Source organism: Mugil cephalus, chromosome 1 (assembly GCF_022458985.1).
Source record: "Mugil cephalus isolate CIBA_MC_2020 chromosome 1, CIBA_Mcephalus_1.1, whole genome shotgun sequence".
Lineage (NCBI taxonomy): Eukaryota > Metazoa > Chordata > Actinopteri > Mugiliformes > Mugilidae > Mugil > Mugil cephalus.
This window is the reverse complement of record NC_061770.1, coordinates 25,804,031-25,819,690: the sequence shown is the minus strand read 5'-3', so window position 1 is coordinate 25,819,690 and position 15,660 is coordinate 25,804,031. Positions and strand designations below refer to the sequence as shown.

General features: G+C 45.7%; 3 protein-coding genes across 3 annotated transcripts; all 3 read right to left on the bottom strand.

The window, feature by feature from the left end:
* Window positions 1–130: 130 nt before the first annotated feature.
* Window positions 131–6,910, bottom strand: LOC125022440 (pyridoxal phosphate binding protein). Its single transcript, XM_047609104.1, has 8 exons — window positions 6,744–6,910; window positions 5,750–5,857; window positions 5,602–5,637; window positions 5,443–5,518; window positions 3,936–4,076; window positions 2,132–2,274; window positions 1,946–2,044; window positions 131–1,108 (listed from the first exon to the last, which is right to left on the bottom strand). The coding sequence occupies exons 1-8, from the start codon at window positions 6,831–6,833 to the stop codon at window positions 926–928; spliced, it is 876 nt and encodes a 291-aa protein (XP_047465060.1). The 5' UTR covers window positions 6,834–6,910; the 3' UTR covers window positions 131–925.
* Window positions 6,911–7,761: 851 nt separating this feature from the next.
* On the bottom strand, window positions 7,762–9,376 carry snrpg (small nuclear ribonucleoprotein polypeptide G). Its single transcript, XM_047594357.1, has 4 exons — window positions 9,234–9,376; window positions 9,056–9,078; window positions 8,422–8,546; window positions 7,762–7,987 (listed from the first exon to the last, which is right to left on the bottom strand). The coding sequence occupies exons 1-4, from the start codon at window positions 9,263–9,265 to the stop codon at window positions 7,937–7,939; spliced, it is 231 nt and encodes a 76-aa protein (XP_047450313.1). The 5' UTR covers window positions 9,266–9,376; the 3' UTR covers window positions 7,762–7,936.
* Window positions 9,377–10,167: 791 nt separating this feature from the next.
* On the bottom strand, window positions 10,168–13,482 carry si:ch211-148l7.4 (uncharacterized protein LOC563603 homolog). The gene is made up of 2 exons (XM_047594325.1): window positions 13,344–13,482; window positions 10,168–12,541 (listed from the first exon to the last, which is right to left on the bottom strand). Exon 2 carries the CDS (start codon window positions 12,518–12,520, stop codon window positions 10,955–10,957), a length of 1,566 nt encoding a protein of 521 aa, XP_047450281.1. The 5' UTR covers window positions 12,521–12,541; window positions 13,344–13,482; the 3' UTR covers window positions 10,168–10,954.
* Between the last annotated feature and the right edge of the window lie 2,178 nt (window positions 13,483–15,660).

The window sequence follows — 15,660 nt, the reverse complement described above, 5'->3', positions numbered from 1 at the left end:
TTTTTGTTTTTCTGTGAAGAAGAAACACACAAGAAAATGTCGGATATTTTTGAAACGGTAAAATTTATTGCTTGGCTTTGGCGTCCAAACCAAACAATGAATGAAACGTAGCACACGTTTAGACACAAACTCAACAAACCTGGAGGTTTATTTAGTTATTTTTTAAATCACGTTGAGACAGGAAACGACCCACGACAACAGCTGATGTGTTAAAATAAAAATTAAATTAAATTAAAAAAAATCACCACTTTGCATAGCTTTACTCTCATCTCCAACAACAACACAACCCCTCCCCTCCGTAAACCCCCCCCCTCAGGTTCACTCATGGGCTTCGTTAATATCAAGAATAAAGATCTGACACATTTTTTCACAAAAAACAATATCAAACACTATGTGTCATTATAAAGGGATTAAACGATTTATTAAATCAAGTCTTTGCTTCAACTGTACAACGAACAATCGCACCGTGTGGAAATCCTCACTCACCGTCGTTGTGTTGGAAAGGTAGAAAACATCACAACAAAACTGATCCGCACAACTTCCTGTTATCGGACCAATAACTCTACGTCTCTCTTTTCCGTTTCTCTCTCCTGTGATAATCTCTGCTAATAAATTTCCAGCGTGAGGAGGAAGTCAGAGCACTAGAAGGTTAGTAAGACCTGTTAAGACTTAAAAAAGGTTCGTCTATAGCTCCGGATGCCACTTCATAAAGGGCGCACACACACACACACACACACAACTGAAGAGATTTAGGCAAATACACTTTTTAAATTATGTAGGACTCCTGCAATCCTACGCCGGCTTCGCCTCTCCGTTCATTCTGAAGAGTTTTTTTTATTCATTTTTATTTTCTTAAAAGGTTTAGAGATGAAGAAGAAGAAGAAGATGAAGAAGAAGAAGTCGGGAGCGGCTCCTCCTCTTTGCGTTACACCGTGAGGTGCTGCATCTTCTTGGCGGCTTCCTCCGACACCGTCTTGGAGGTTTTCTCCGGGCTCGGAGCCGGACTCGGAGCCGGACTCGGTACCGGGGTGTTGGTGGCGCTGTTGGGATACTCCCTGTTCCCGAATATGATGCTGCCCACGCGCACGTTGGTGGAGCCCACCTCGATCTTAGACACACGGGAAAGAATAAAAAAAACACACAAATCAGACTGGATGAGCTTTAACGTTTGTGCAGTTTTCTACATTTTTGCAAAAAAAAAAAAAGACTCAAAACATCGAGTCCTGAAAGTAGAGAAAGAGAAACTCAAACTAGAAGTAAATGCATCACTGCATTAGAAGAAACAACTGGAATCCAGACTCACAAACCTGGTGTTGTGGTTCATTTAGTGTCAGATAATATTAACGTTACTTCTCAGTGAAGCTCTTAGCGTTAGCATCTTTTATTTAGCTTCATCTATCATAACTGAAACTGAAACAAACCGACACTAGTTCATATGGATCATTTTTGAGTCCATTTGTCCTTAATTTGATCTGATAATCAGATATTTTCCTGGTGTCTCTGTATTTACTGACACTGTGTTTTATACCAGTGAAGGGGGCGTGGCCTCAGGAGGAAGTGACATCAGCGAATGAGCCACGACCCAACGTTGAAGTTACAGTAAATTGTTGAACTAACTAAACATCTAACGAACCAAACTCGAAACACAAACACAGGATTATGAACCTTAGATTTAAATGTTCTGGACCAGGAGCCACATTTTTAAATGTTTCCCTTTGTTTTAGTGCCAAGAACAACATTATAAAGGTGTTTACATTTAATCACACTTTATAAATTCATCCCACCATCGGCCAGATTAGAGCCTGCGTTGGGCCTCTTTTGGCCCCCGAGCCGTATGTTTGACAACAGTGTTTTAGACTGAAACACCAGTGAATTTTAAATGTGTCTTTCCTTGTCTCACTCAATAATAATAAATAAATAAATTCACATAATGACTGATTCTCACCGCGTGTTCAAAGTCGGTGGACATGCCCATGCTGAGCTCCACCTCCTCCACCGGCATCTTCAGGCTGTCGCACACCTCCTGCCTCCGGCTCAGCAGCATCTAGGACCATCCAGGACAGAGTTGGTTATTCATCCCGGAGCCTCTGGCTGCAGCCGGGGGGCAACGTGTGGTGGTGGAGTCTGGTACCTGAAAGTCCGGGTTGGGTCCCAGCGTGAGGTCGTAGCCGTAGCGTCCGATGGTCATGAGGCCTAAGAAGTGCAGGGCGGAGCATCGAGACACGATGTGCTTCACCGTGTTCACCGTCTCCTCGGGCGGGAGGCCGTGTTTATCTGCAACCAGCGTTTAAACAAAACGTTAAAACGAGGCTCAACTCTACGTCCTGGTCTCATCTGCTCCATTTATCTGGTGTCAGCGGATAAAACGTGTCTCCATTAACTCGTCCTCAGACAGAACTGGAGATCTGATCAGTGTAAATCAGCTGCAGCGCCACCATGTGGTCAGTAGAATAATGTATCAGCTGGTTCTGATGGATCTGTACCTACAACTGGACCAGAACTAGGGAGGGAGGAAGGAAGGAAGGAAGGAAGGAAGGAAGGAAGGAAGGGAGGGAGGGAGGGAGGAAGGAAGGAAGGATGAAGGAAGGAAGGAAAGAGGAAAGACATAAGGACATAGACAAGGAAGGAAGGACAGACATAGGGAGGTAAGAAGGAAAGAAGGAAAGAAAGAGGAAGGAAGGAAGGAAGGAAGGAAGGAAGGCTTAGAACGAAGGAAGACTGAGGGAGAAGAAGGAAAGAGGAAGGAAGGGAGAAGAATAGATGGAAAGACATAGCATAGACAAGGATGAAAAGGACAGAATAGGAGGTAGAGGGGAAGGAAGAAGGGAAGGAAGGAAGGAAGGAAGGAAGGAAGGAAGGAAGGACATAGGGAAGAAGGAAGGGAGGGAGGGAGGGAGGAAGGAAGGACGGAAGGAAGGAAAGAGGAAAGACATAAGGACATAGACAAGGAAGGAAGGACGGACATAGGGAGGTAAGAAGGAAGGAAGGAAAGAAAGAGGAAGGAAGGAAGGACAGGGAAGAAGGAAGAGAGGGAAGGAGGGAAGGAAGGAAAGATGAAGGACATAGGAAAGGAAGGAAGGAAGGACATGGGGAGGTAGGAAGGAAGGAAGGAAGGAAGGAGATAGGGAAGAAGGAAGGGAGGGAAGGAGGGAGGGAGGAAGGAAGGACGGAAGGAAGGAAGGAAAGAGGAAAGACATAAGGACATAGACAAGGAAGGAAGGATGGACATAGGGAGGTAAGAAGGAAGGAAGGAAAGAAAGAGGAAGGAAGGAAGGAAGGAAGGACAGGGAAGAAGGAAGAGAGGGAAGGAGGGAAGGAAGGAAAGATGAAGGACATAGGAAAGGAAGGAAGGAAGGACATGGGGAGGTAGGAAGGAAGGAAGGAATGAAAGATGAAGGACATAAGGACAGGAAAGAAAGGAAGGAAAGACATAGGAAAGAAAGGAAGGAAAGACATAGGAAAGAAAGAAGGGAGGGAAGGAGGAAGGAATGAAGAATGTAAGGAAGGAAGGAAGGAAGGAAGAAAAGATGAAGAACATAAGGACATAGGAAAGGAAGGAAGGACATAGGGAAGAATGAAGGAAGGAAGGAATGGAGGATGTAAGGAAGGAAGGAAGGGAAGGAAGGAAGGAATGAAGAATGTAAGGAAGGAAGGAAGGAAAGAAGGAAGGAAGGAAGGAAGGAAGGAAGGAAGGAAGGAAGGAAAGAAGGAAGGAAGGAAGGAAGGAAGGAAGGAGGTGGATGAATGGATGAGTTCCCTCGTTGGTTTTTAACGGGACCAGGACTCAGTAAAGTGGGTTCACACTAAACCAGAGGAAGGAGGTCACATGACCACGTCCACATGTGGACTGACACCAGATCAGGGTTCACACCTGGACTCAGACCTGGACTCAGACCTGGACTCTAGAACCCTAGAACCGTAGAACCGACACTCACTCTGTTCTCCGCTGGTGTTGATCTGGACCATGACCTTTAACCTCTGGGTGCTGGATCCTCTGATTCGCTGCCATGAACTGTTCACTTTGTCGGCAAGTTTGGCCGAGTCCACGGTTTCCAACAGGAACAGGTTAGGAACACCTGGAGGAGGAGGAGGAGACGAGGAGGAGGAGGAGGAGAGGAGGAGAGGAGAGGAGAGGAGAGGAGAGGAGAGGAGAGGAGGAGACGAGGAGGAGGAGACGAGGAGGCAGAGGAGACGAGGAGGAGACGAGGAGGAGGAGACGAGAGGAGAGGAGAGAGGAGAGGAGACGAGAGGAGGAGAGGAGAGGAGAGGAGACGAGAGGAGGAGACGAGAGGAGGAGACAAGAGGAGAGAGAGGAGGAGAGAGGAGAGGAGGAGAGGAGAGGAGAGGAGGAGAAAGGTGGAGAGAGGAGAGAGGGGAGGAGAGGAGAGGACAGGAGAGGAGAGGAGGAGAGGAGGAGGAGGGAGGAGGAGAGAGGAGGGAGGAGGAGAGGAGAGGGAGGAGGAGGAGGGGAGAGAAGGGGAGGAGAGGAGAGAGGAGAGCAGAGAGGAGAGGAGAGAGGAGGAGGAGAGGGAGAGGAGGAGGAGAGGAGGGAGAGAGGTGAGAGAGAGGAGAGAGAGGAGAGGAGAGGAGGAGGAAGGGAGGGAGAGAGAGAGAGGAGAGGAGAGGAGAGGAGAGGAGACGAGAGGAGGAGGACGAGAGGAGGAGACAAGAGGAGAGGAGGAGGGGAGGAGGAGGAGAGAGGAGGGGAGACAGGAGGAGGAGGAGAGAGGAGGAGGAGGAGAGGAGGAGAGAGGAGACGAGGAGGAGGAGGAGGAGGAGAGGAGAGGAGGAGACGAGAGGAGGAGACAAGAGGAGAGGAGAGGAGGAGGAGGAGACGAGGAGGAGAGGAGAGGAGGAGGGGAGACGAGAGGAGGAGACGAGAGGAGGAGGAGAGGAGGAGACAAGAGGAGAGGAGACGAGAGGAGAGGAGAGGAGACGAGAGGAGGAGACGAGGAGGAGGAGAGGAGGAGAGAGGAGGGAGGGGAGAGGGAGGAGGGAGGAGAGGAGGAGAGGAGAGGAGAGGAGAGGAGAGGATGAGGAGAGGAGAGGAGAGGAGGAGAGGAGAGGGAGGGAGGAGAGGAGGGAGGGAGAGAGGGAGGAGGGGAGGAGAGGAGGGAGAGGAGAGGAGAGGACAGGAGAGGAGAGGAGGAGAAGGGAGAGAGGAGGAGGGAGAGGGAGGAGAGGAGAGGAGGAGGGGAGAGGAGAGGAGGAGACGAGGAGGAGAGGAGAGGAGGAGGGGAGAGGAGGAGACAAGAGGAGACGAGACGAGAGGAGAGGAGAGGAGAGGAGGGGAGGAGGAGGAGAGGAGAGGAGAGACAAGGAGAGGAGGCAGGAGGAGGGGAGGAGGAGGGAGAAGGGGAGGAGAGGTTCATCAGCTGGTATCAATCGGCTGGTATCAATCAGCTGGTATCAATCAGCTGATACTTGGCTACCGTCACTCACCCAGGAGTTTGTTGACGTTGTTCTTCTGTAGGTGGCCGATGAAATGCCATTTAATTTCCGGACACGATTCTAAAATCTGCACAAAAAAAAAAAAAAAGACACTTAAAAACATAAACGTGACGTGAAATAAATCCCAGTGTCTTCAGGTAAAGAACCTACCAGAGGATCTGAAGCTTTGTCCACGAGTTCATTAACCTGCAACATGAAATAAACACAAAGCAAAGAGGAGTCAGCCTCTGTCTGTGTGTGTGTGTGTGTTTGTGTTTGTGTGTTTGTGTTTGTGCAGCGTTCAGCGATTCACACTCACATAATTCTCCCCAAAGTTGCGCTGCCCTTGTCTGTAGGCCTCCACCACCATCTCCGGGGGTTTTGTCTTGCTCACGGCCACGAGGCGAGGAGGCACGGCGGGTAGCGTCTGAGGGAGGACGGAGAGCAGCTGGGTTATCAGGAGGAGGAGGAGGAGGAGGAGGAGGTGCAGCATGCACAGGTCTAATCATATGATCACACTGAGGCCAAATAAATGAATTAATCTGACTTTTTTCTTTCAGGTTTCACAGACACATCAGGATGTATTTACAGCGGTATCACCGATATCAGCCTGATTTTCACTCAGTATCAGATCAGAAAGGAGATCTGTGATATTTATCATCACTATCTCTGAATCTTGTCTTTTAAAAGCGTTCAGTTCACTTTGGTTATGGTTTTTTTTTCCTGCAAACAGGAGGAAATTCTGTTTCGTGTAGGTGAAAAAATGCAACACAACATAAAGGATGAGAGCTGAAATCCACCCACACTCCTTCCCCTTCACACCGCGATGACAACTGCCACCGAGCAAGGAGATGCACGCGCCGTCATGTGAGGAAGACCGTAATAAACCAGGTGATACTACGGCGCGCGCACAGGTGTGGGTGGATGCGCTCGAGCCATGTGGAGGATGGAGGGAACACGCTCTCATCAAAATGGAATCTGCACACAGACACCAGCTGAGGTGTGAAGGGAGGGGGAGAGAGACGAGGGTCCTGAGACTCTCGTGCATCTGCAAACATCTCAAATCTCTCGTGCGTGCAGACGGAGCACGACGCGTGTGCGCCCCGCGCCGCGCACGCTGTTATGAAAGTGCTGCCACCAGCAGCAGCAGCCCCCCGGACTGTCCCCCCATCCAAAGGTTGAGGTGTTTGGTAGCAGCCTTACATAACGAGTCGTGCCCAGTCGGCAGCACTTTGTTTCTGCCCCCCCCCACCTCCCGGGTCTGCGGAGCCTCCCCCCCTCCCGGAGCAGACCTCCCCGTGCTGCGGTTTTACCTGAGGCCGCCGCGACGCCGCCTGGTTCACACGCTCCACCACCGACCGCAGCGCCTTCCCAACCTCCTCCGACATTGCTGCTCTCAACATACGGCTGAGCGGCTCCTACGACATCGGGACGTATAGAGATACGTCCGCTGTGACGACAGTGCGCTTTCAAAATAAAAGAGAGAGAGGAAGCAGGGTCGATTCTGATGGCGCCCCCTGTTGGTCCAGATCCATCCATGCACCCTACACCAATGCCTGCACAATCTTCTACATTCCTTCATAAAAAATAATGTTTTTGGTCATTTTTGTGAATGGATGTAGAAAATTCTCTATGTGTGAATTAAAATAAAATACTTAGATTCTGATTCATAAAACTTAATTTTGTCCCCAGGACTCAGTATAAGGCACAAGTGAGTCGCATGATGTGCAAGTACAAGACTTTTTTAAGGAACAAAAACTACAATAAAATAAAGTTTATATAAGCAGCTATGCCATATATGTTTTAATTGTCCGTGGAGGGCAACACAGTGGTTGTTCTGATGCCTCACACCAGGAAGGTTCTGGGTTTGAATCCCTACGCTGACTGGGTCCTTTCTTTCCGTGCAGAGTTAGCATGTTCCCTGGCTTCCTCCCTCCTCCAAAGACATGCTCGTTAGGCTAATTGGTGATTCTAAATTAAGTGCCGTGGGCGTATATTCCTCATGGGGTGATATCTGTGTCACCTACGACCTTGGGTCCTCTACCAGAGGCCTGGGAGGGAGGGGGGCGGTTCTGCAAGGTATCTTGGACTGAGGCTTCTGGGGTTGTTCTGGGATATTCGTATATAAACTTAGAGCTTTTACATTTTTTTACTCTTCCTTTCATGCAGTTCACTAAATGCTTCATGAAATGAGTTGCATCAATTCTCTCCAGTAAAAACTGTTTTATATGTGTGAGGAACCAAACTGCATCATAACACGACCAAAATGACAGTTTTAGATTCATACTGATGTTTGTTATCACACTCTGTAAACTGAATGGACAAGACCAATTACAAAGGAAAAAATTTATTCACAAGATTAAACATTTCAAAACACGTCCTAACAGAAATCAGGCAAACATCTTACAGTGCAGACACACAACTGGTTTGTCTCAAGAACTAAAAAAGAGAGAGAACATAAAGTAAAACGATGCGGCTGAATCTTTTCCTCCATCTCCTCCGTCTCTCATACTCTCTCCAAGGCCTCCAACATGATGATGCTGTTTCCCCTGATGACCTACGAGAAACGACAGAAACAACACACGAGTTTATGACAAACCGCGGGGAAGCTGCAGATTCATGTGGAGATGACATTTCAAATTATTCTGTATCAAAGAAATACTACATAACGCTATAACCATGCACAGTTGGCACATCAGGAAACAGTTCTTCATTGTTTCATGTTTTACGAATACACAAACATTTACACTTCCCACAGCAGAAGTCGCACATGTTCAAAAATAATGTTGTTTTCAGACTTAGTTTATTAAATACACCGCATTCTTTGCATCCTCTTGTTAGAAATATTACAGCACACTGAGCTCAGTCCACAGCACGGAGACATGGTTCAGTTCTGTTTTTATACTCTTCAATATGAACAGATAAAATATTATATATTATATTATGGCTGGCGCAGGTGTAAGTTCATAACCAGAACCAGGAGGTACTGACCACCATGCCGATGGTGTTCTGCTGACCCCCGGGGCCCATCTCCAGAGTGTCGTCCACCACCAGGTTCATGAAGGGGTCGAACCCTCGCAGGATGCCCTGAACGTGACGGCCTCCGTTCAGCTTCACTGAAAAAAAAAAACAGAAAAGAAATCGATTCAAACATGAGATGATTTATTCTCCCGTCACTACAAGGCAACATTAGGTAGTTTCTACCTTGGATCACAGTTTATCAATATCATTTTCAATCCTAATAATAATAGTAGTAATAATAATAATAATAATAATATTTCATTGGAGGAAACGGTCATTTTTTCCACAAAAAAAAACCACATAAAAAACGTGTTTTCAAACAGGCTTCTTGGCTGTTTCCTGGTTATGTGTAACAGTAAATTTAACATTAGCACTTGGAACATGAAACACCCACATATACATATATACACACACATAAATATAGATATAGTAATGTTTGACATTAATCAGAGAAAAAATAACACGATAACACTCTAGGGTTGAAATTTAGAACTTGCACGTATTTCAATGAGTGTCTATAAAGGGTTAATTAAGTGAATTTAATCTAAATGAGTTATAAGTAATTTAGTTATTAGTTTAGTTTTTAGTAATTATTAATACTCACACGAAAGCTTCTTGTCCATGAACCTAGAAAAGAAAAAAACAACATTAGCGTGGAGTTTAAACTAGCTAGCGTTAGCTTGATGCTACTCTCCAAACAATGCACCATTTAAAGATTTAAACGAAATATTTCAAAGTTAAAAAATAGACGGAGAGGTTTCGTTTGCGGTTCACAAACTTACTTCTTGAGCTCGGGTGGGTGTGCTTTGCTCATTTTTAGAGTATTTTCTCAAAGCCGACGATCTCTCGTTTGCTTTTCGTTCAACAAAACCGCGGAAGGAGAAACGTGCCGGAGGAAACCGGAAGTTCATGGCGCTACTTCCGTAATCTTTCTGATTTTACTCACAGCGCCACCAAGAGGCCAAGAGGAGGCAGAGTCAGTCAGTTTTTAGACGGGTTTAAATAAAAACTAAATATGCACATAAATCAGTCTTTATTTATCATCTATCCATTTTATTGTGTACGTCGCTATAATGCTTCAGTAGTCTGATCTAATTAAGTCTGATTATCTTATGAATTTAAAAGGCAAATGTTTTTTTTCTATTAGAATAGATCACTTTTTTAATCTTTTATTATGTGTTTTAAGGTCTGTAACATGTGCATCAAGGGGCCATCACATGGAAATGAACCTCTACCTATGTACTGTGTGTTGTCCTTGTTGAATAAATAATATTAACATCATAAATACATTGGTTTGTGTTACTTATCTGCAGCTGGAGGAGCTTGAAGTTATCCAGTAAATGTGTGGGAACATTAAGGAGGCAGTAGCACCTAAAAGGACATCGGAACGGCTGGACAACATCATATTTACTAGATTCTTACTTATATTTTATTTTAATCTTTCTTTTTACTTGTGGTGTTTCTCTGTATGTGCAACTAAGCTACTGTGACCAGACAATTTCTTTAAAGTCTAAAAATAAACTCAAAATAAATTCAAAAACCTATTGATGAAATAAGAAATTGTGGTTTGAATTTCTAAGTTGAATAATCAGCCATGAATTATTGTTCCTGAGCTGTAAACTGTAGGATAGAGGATGTACGTGCTGCAGGAACAGAATCCGACTCCGTTTAAAGTGAAATCCGATCGGCAGAAAAGAATGAAAGCGAAACGTCTCCTGAGTTCTGATAAGTTTTAATGATCTCACCTATAAAGAGTCTTCAGCTAAACTTACAAAAAGACCTTGAAAAAGTGGAAGCTTCCAAATCTACTAAACCTCGTCCTACGTTTTCACAGTAGCACCTTAAAATAAAAACTAAAAGAGAAGAGAAGGAAAAAAAACACAAAACTCCTGTCAATCCTAGTCCATTCACTCACTCACATAATCAGTCGGTTTGCATAGCTAGGAAACGCCGCGATGAAGCAAGGTCGGGTCATTTCACAGGATTAACACCTTAACACGTTTATGCTCTGTGGCGTCATTCAGGGTAAAACTGGCTGGATGAACTCAGCTCGCTGTACGATTTCCCCCCTTTTCACAAAAAACCTGTGATGAATCTCATGTCGAACACATCAGACTGTTAAACAAAGGGCTGAGTAGAAAACAAATCCACCTGTATTTGAAAGATTTAATATCAATTCATAAAGAAATGAAAAAAAACATTTCCGACATCTTCCCCTTTTCAAGCTCCAACTGAACGGGGGAAACACCACAAATCTCTGGGACCACTTTTAAATTTGAGTGGAATAGTTTTGAAACTAAAGCGTCTCTAAATGACCTGATACTGAATCGAATCCCGGCCCCGAACGTCGAAAACATTTGGAATTCTTAAAGAAAAACGTATAGATGTGTAAGATTATACGTGGTCGCTGTGGATAATTTCACTCAGGTTTCATCGCTGTCTAAAAACCCTTCAAGGCAACAAAAAAAGGCAGAAAGCGTTGGAGACAATCAGACTGAGAAGCTCAGGCTTTAGCGGCCGGGTGAGCGTAGCCCTCGGTGAGTCCGTCCTCCTCCACCCGGACCCGTAGGTGTTCCTGACAGTGTTCTAGGAACGGGTCCAGCGCTGAGAAGCCCTGCTGGCAGGGAACGCAGTGGTACAGCCGCTGCCTCTTGGAGCTCGGCCACTTGCAGGTGTCCATGTCGCTGGCGCAGACGCTGCACTGCCGCGTCCTCACGGAGGACTGGTGCAGCTCCACGTGCTCCCTCAGCTCCTGCCGCAAAGAGAAAACCTCTGCGCAGGACGGGCAGGGAAACTCTCTTTCTGCTGCCGCTGCTGCTGCTGCTGCTGCTTCCTCCACACGTTCAGGCACTTCGCCGCTTCTCCCTGCGTCGCCAGCCTTCCTGAAAACTCTCCGGAACTTCCTGGGCCTCCCTCTACCAGCCTTCTTATTAGTATTAGTATTGTTATTATCTCCTAGGCTGGGTTTCACTTTATTTGGTGCGTTTTCAGACAACGTGGAGTCTTTGGTGGCGCACGGCGCAGACTGGCTGCTGAAGCTGGAGTCCGTGTGGCGTCTGTAATGTGCTCTGAGCGACAGGTGATGGACGAAGACTTTACCGCAGAGCTGACATGGGTACGTTCCCCCTTTCCTCCTGCGCTTGCTGACGACCGGCCTCGGTTCCCTCCTCACGATCTTCTCTCGGCTGTGCTTCTCCTTCCGGTGCATGTACAGCTGAGACGTGCTCCTGAAAACCATGTCACAGGAGCGACAGCTCAGAAGCTTCTTATTCGATTTTAGTCTTTTATTATCGTCTTCATTCAGATTTCGTGCGTCTCCACCGGCACTGCCGCCGCCTTTGGCGTCCTGCCCCTCCTCCGCGTGGTGGCCCTGAACGTGGCGCTGGAGTCCGGCCTCCGAGCGGAAGGTTCTCGAACATAACCGGCACACGCTGACGGCTCTGCCGCTCGTCCCCGGGGGCGCGTCCGAACAGTCGGACCGAGCGGAGTCGCCCTCGGAAACCGGCGGGGATTCGTCCGGGAGGCTGCTGGCGTCGGCTACGTCCGACGGCGACGCCGGCTCGCTGCAACCGGCCTGCTGGTGGTGCAGCAGGGCCTGCTTCTGGCTGAAGCCCCTCCCGCACGGGGCGCAGGCGTACGGGCTGCGGTCCACCACGTGGGGCTGCATCCTGGAACCGGGGTCCGAGTCCTGGGCGGCGCACGCCGGGCACGGAGAGGAGCCGAGCCGCGAGATCCCGCGACAGAGCTCGCACGGGGCGGGTTCGCGGTCGCACTTGTGCAGCTGCAAGGACGACCTCAGGGAGAACTCCTGCCCACAGGACGGGCATCGGTGGGGCTTCGGCAACGTGTGCTTCAGCTCCTGGTGCTGCAGCAGGTCGGCCGCGTGGGGGAAACCTTTACCGCACTCTTGGCAGATATACATGGGGAGGCTGGGGCGCTGGTTCTGAACGTGCTGCTTGGTGTCGGCACGCGCGATGAAGCTGGCGAGTCTGGACAGGGTGTCGGCCGTCGCTGTGGAGCCTCTGAAAGACTCGTGAGACCTGGCAGCGCTCCAGCTGACTCCATCCATGCTCCTCAGAAAGCTTCTCTCCTGGTGTAGACGAGACACAAACACACTTAAAACACACACTCTAGTTAAATAGTGCTACTATCTGCTAGTTAAATGGTTGAATTACACCAAACTACTGTTGCTTAAGGGTGAAGTTTCCTCGACAGCGGACGTCTGAAAGGGAACAGGGAAGCGTCTCTTCATTGCTTCTTCCTGCATCGCCAACGCTCACGAGTACAGATAGTGTTGAAGAATAACAATTCAGGCTCATCGCTCTTTGATCCCATCCATCTTGGATGAAGGGTAACTTTAGGGAAGCCACGTATCTTACTTTTTTTTAGCCCTGGAGCCTCATTGTCTGTGAAGAGTCTCTGTCTTCCAGGTCATGGTTTATATCTATTTATTAACTGCACCTGTTTTTTGAGAAGGTATTTCAATCAATTAGTTTCTTCAGTTTTACGGGACTTTCCACCAGTCTCTTTATATTTACATATAAACCCATCCCCCCTCCTTTTCTCGCAGCAGCAGCATCTTTATACCACCTTCCCAGACCCACACCCAGTGTCTGAGAACTCACCGTATCCCAACAAACACACACACACCACAGCAAACTTTCAAAACAAGGACTTTAAACGTTTTCCTTCAACACTATCTACGTCTCGTTTTATTAGCAGCGCGCAAGCTAAACACTAACCGACTAACTGCTAGAGAAACAAGAAAAGGAGAAGCGAGAGCTACCACGGATGTAAACACCACAACACTACTAGCTACCGACGTTAGCGTCGTTAGCTAGCCGAGCTAACGAGGCTACAAACACACACTTCCGGTGGTTTGAAGAGCTCACCTCGATGCGACGATGAGCGCGGAGAAGCGGCTCGTCAAACGCAAACCGAGTTCGGCGTGAACGACTGGTTTCGTGGCCACAAAGCGCCCGGGCATGGCTGCTGAAGTGGAGGCGAAGTTTTGTGGCGGAGAACACTTCCGGGTGGGGAGGTCACGTGACCTCTCCGCGAAACGTAAATACAAACAAACGCGTCTGGAAGCTGAGACACAATTAAGACATAAAAATACAAATTATATTCGAAATATCTTATCTAATCTAATATTTATTCTTCGTGATAAATATTATACAATCTCTCTCTCTCTATATATATATATATATATACATATATACATATATATGTGTAATACTAATATAAAAATACTAATGTTGATTTTTATCTAAAGTTCATAAACATTGTTACTCAACAATACAATTTAATTGGTAAGAGCATCACACATATCCTTCTTTTAATATAGTTTTATTTAAAAAATACATATAGAAAGAAAAAAATAAACATTCTAACCTTTAATTTAATTCAAGTTTTGTTTTGTTATTTAGTTTTTGGTCAATAACTTTAAATTTCATTCATTCATTCTCTATAACTGCTTCTCCTCTAAAGTCAATATAATAAGATCAATCTAGAGTTTTTTCTTCATATTATTATTTTCTAAAGGACAAACAACACATTCTTCCAGAGAAAATCTATTTTCAATGCAACACTCACACATGTTCCTATTTAAACCCCAACTCCCCGACGATAGAAACTACACACACACACAAAATGAAGGATAACAATTTGTTTAATATATACAAAAAAAAATGTCTATAACATACAGCCGGTACTGTAATAATTTAATAACTCTTCGTTTAAGGCTGGAGCCAGCGTTGACTACTGAAAACAGACGGTACTGGTCAATAAAGGTTCAGCGTGTCCCCACTGAAACAGCATGAATACGTCATAAACATCATCACATCATGAGAGATTTACATTTAAAAAAAACAAACAGCAACAACAACAACAACAAAAAAGAAAGAATACCATCATGGTATAGAGACACAATCAGAGGGTTCACCTGAATGAATGGAAGCAACGTTAAGGCTACAGGCAACACACACTCAACAACATTCAGAGGTTAAAGATGAATGTGGAGCTAAAGACAAAAACCGATGAAGGATTTCCCTCCAAACTTAAAAAAAAAAGTATACTTTTTATACTTATTTAAGTACCACAGGCTCTTCAGATGCATTTCACTGAATATAATGTGTCATCGACTTGGACCAAGCTAAGACATCGTAGTCTAGGATGAGAGAAACGTCTCTACGGCTTCACATTTACGCTTTTAATTCAGTTAAGTTAAAACCTTGAATAGTCATCAAAGTGGTAAGAAAATGAAAGTATCAAAAGGCTAATGATTGTCATAACATATACTGTGCTCTAATTATCAGTGGGAATGAACAGCGAAGAAAACGCACTCAGTAGTAAAAACGAAAGTTTCCTGGATTAAATGACAAATTCAACCTGGAACAAATAGAAAACACAAGCATGGATGTGTCACAAATGCTTGCAAACAAAGGCATCGTGACATATTCTGGAGCTGCACTTTGTCCACAAGACAAGTCTTCAAGTAGCGCGGTGCGATTAAATGTCCCTTCAGTAGCAACAAACGAAAACCTTCACATATTGTTGTTGTTGTTGATCTTATTTTGTGCCAGTTACTAGAGTGTTAACATGATACATGACGATATCTAACAAAAAAATCCATAAAAAAAAAGAGACTAATGGAAATGAGCATAGAATTTAAAACCAACTCAGAGGTCTCTGATTTTATGTTAAAAAATAAATAAATCTGATTTGTTTCCATCGAGTTCGAAAGTTCACACTAGAGATCGACCGATATATCGAGCCGATATTTGCATTTTTTACTAGTATCGGCCGATACACGGGTGTGTTCGCCAATATATTTTTTTTTGCCGGCAAGATTTACAGGCAGGCGCATCCATGGGCAGCCCTGTGCTGCTGGAGGCGCTGAGGACCCGTGCAGCCCATACATGGGCCCCAACTACCAGAGTGTGTGTACGCATATATTCTTTACATAAATGTTTATGTTCTTGGTTACATTGAGACTTGTAACAATTGTTATTATTGTGTCACTTTTATCATGTAAATGGAGAGAGAAAAAGCAGTATCGGTAAAATATCGGCCCTAAAAAATCCATATCGGTCGACCCCTACTTTTCACCCTAAAACCTCGAAATGATTTAAAATTTGATCCACTGATTCGTAATGAAACCAGAAGAACCTGAAATAAAACACGGCCTCTACTGTTTGCTACTTTTAT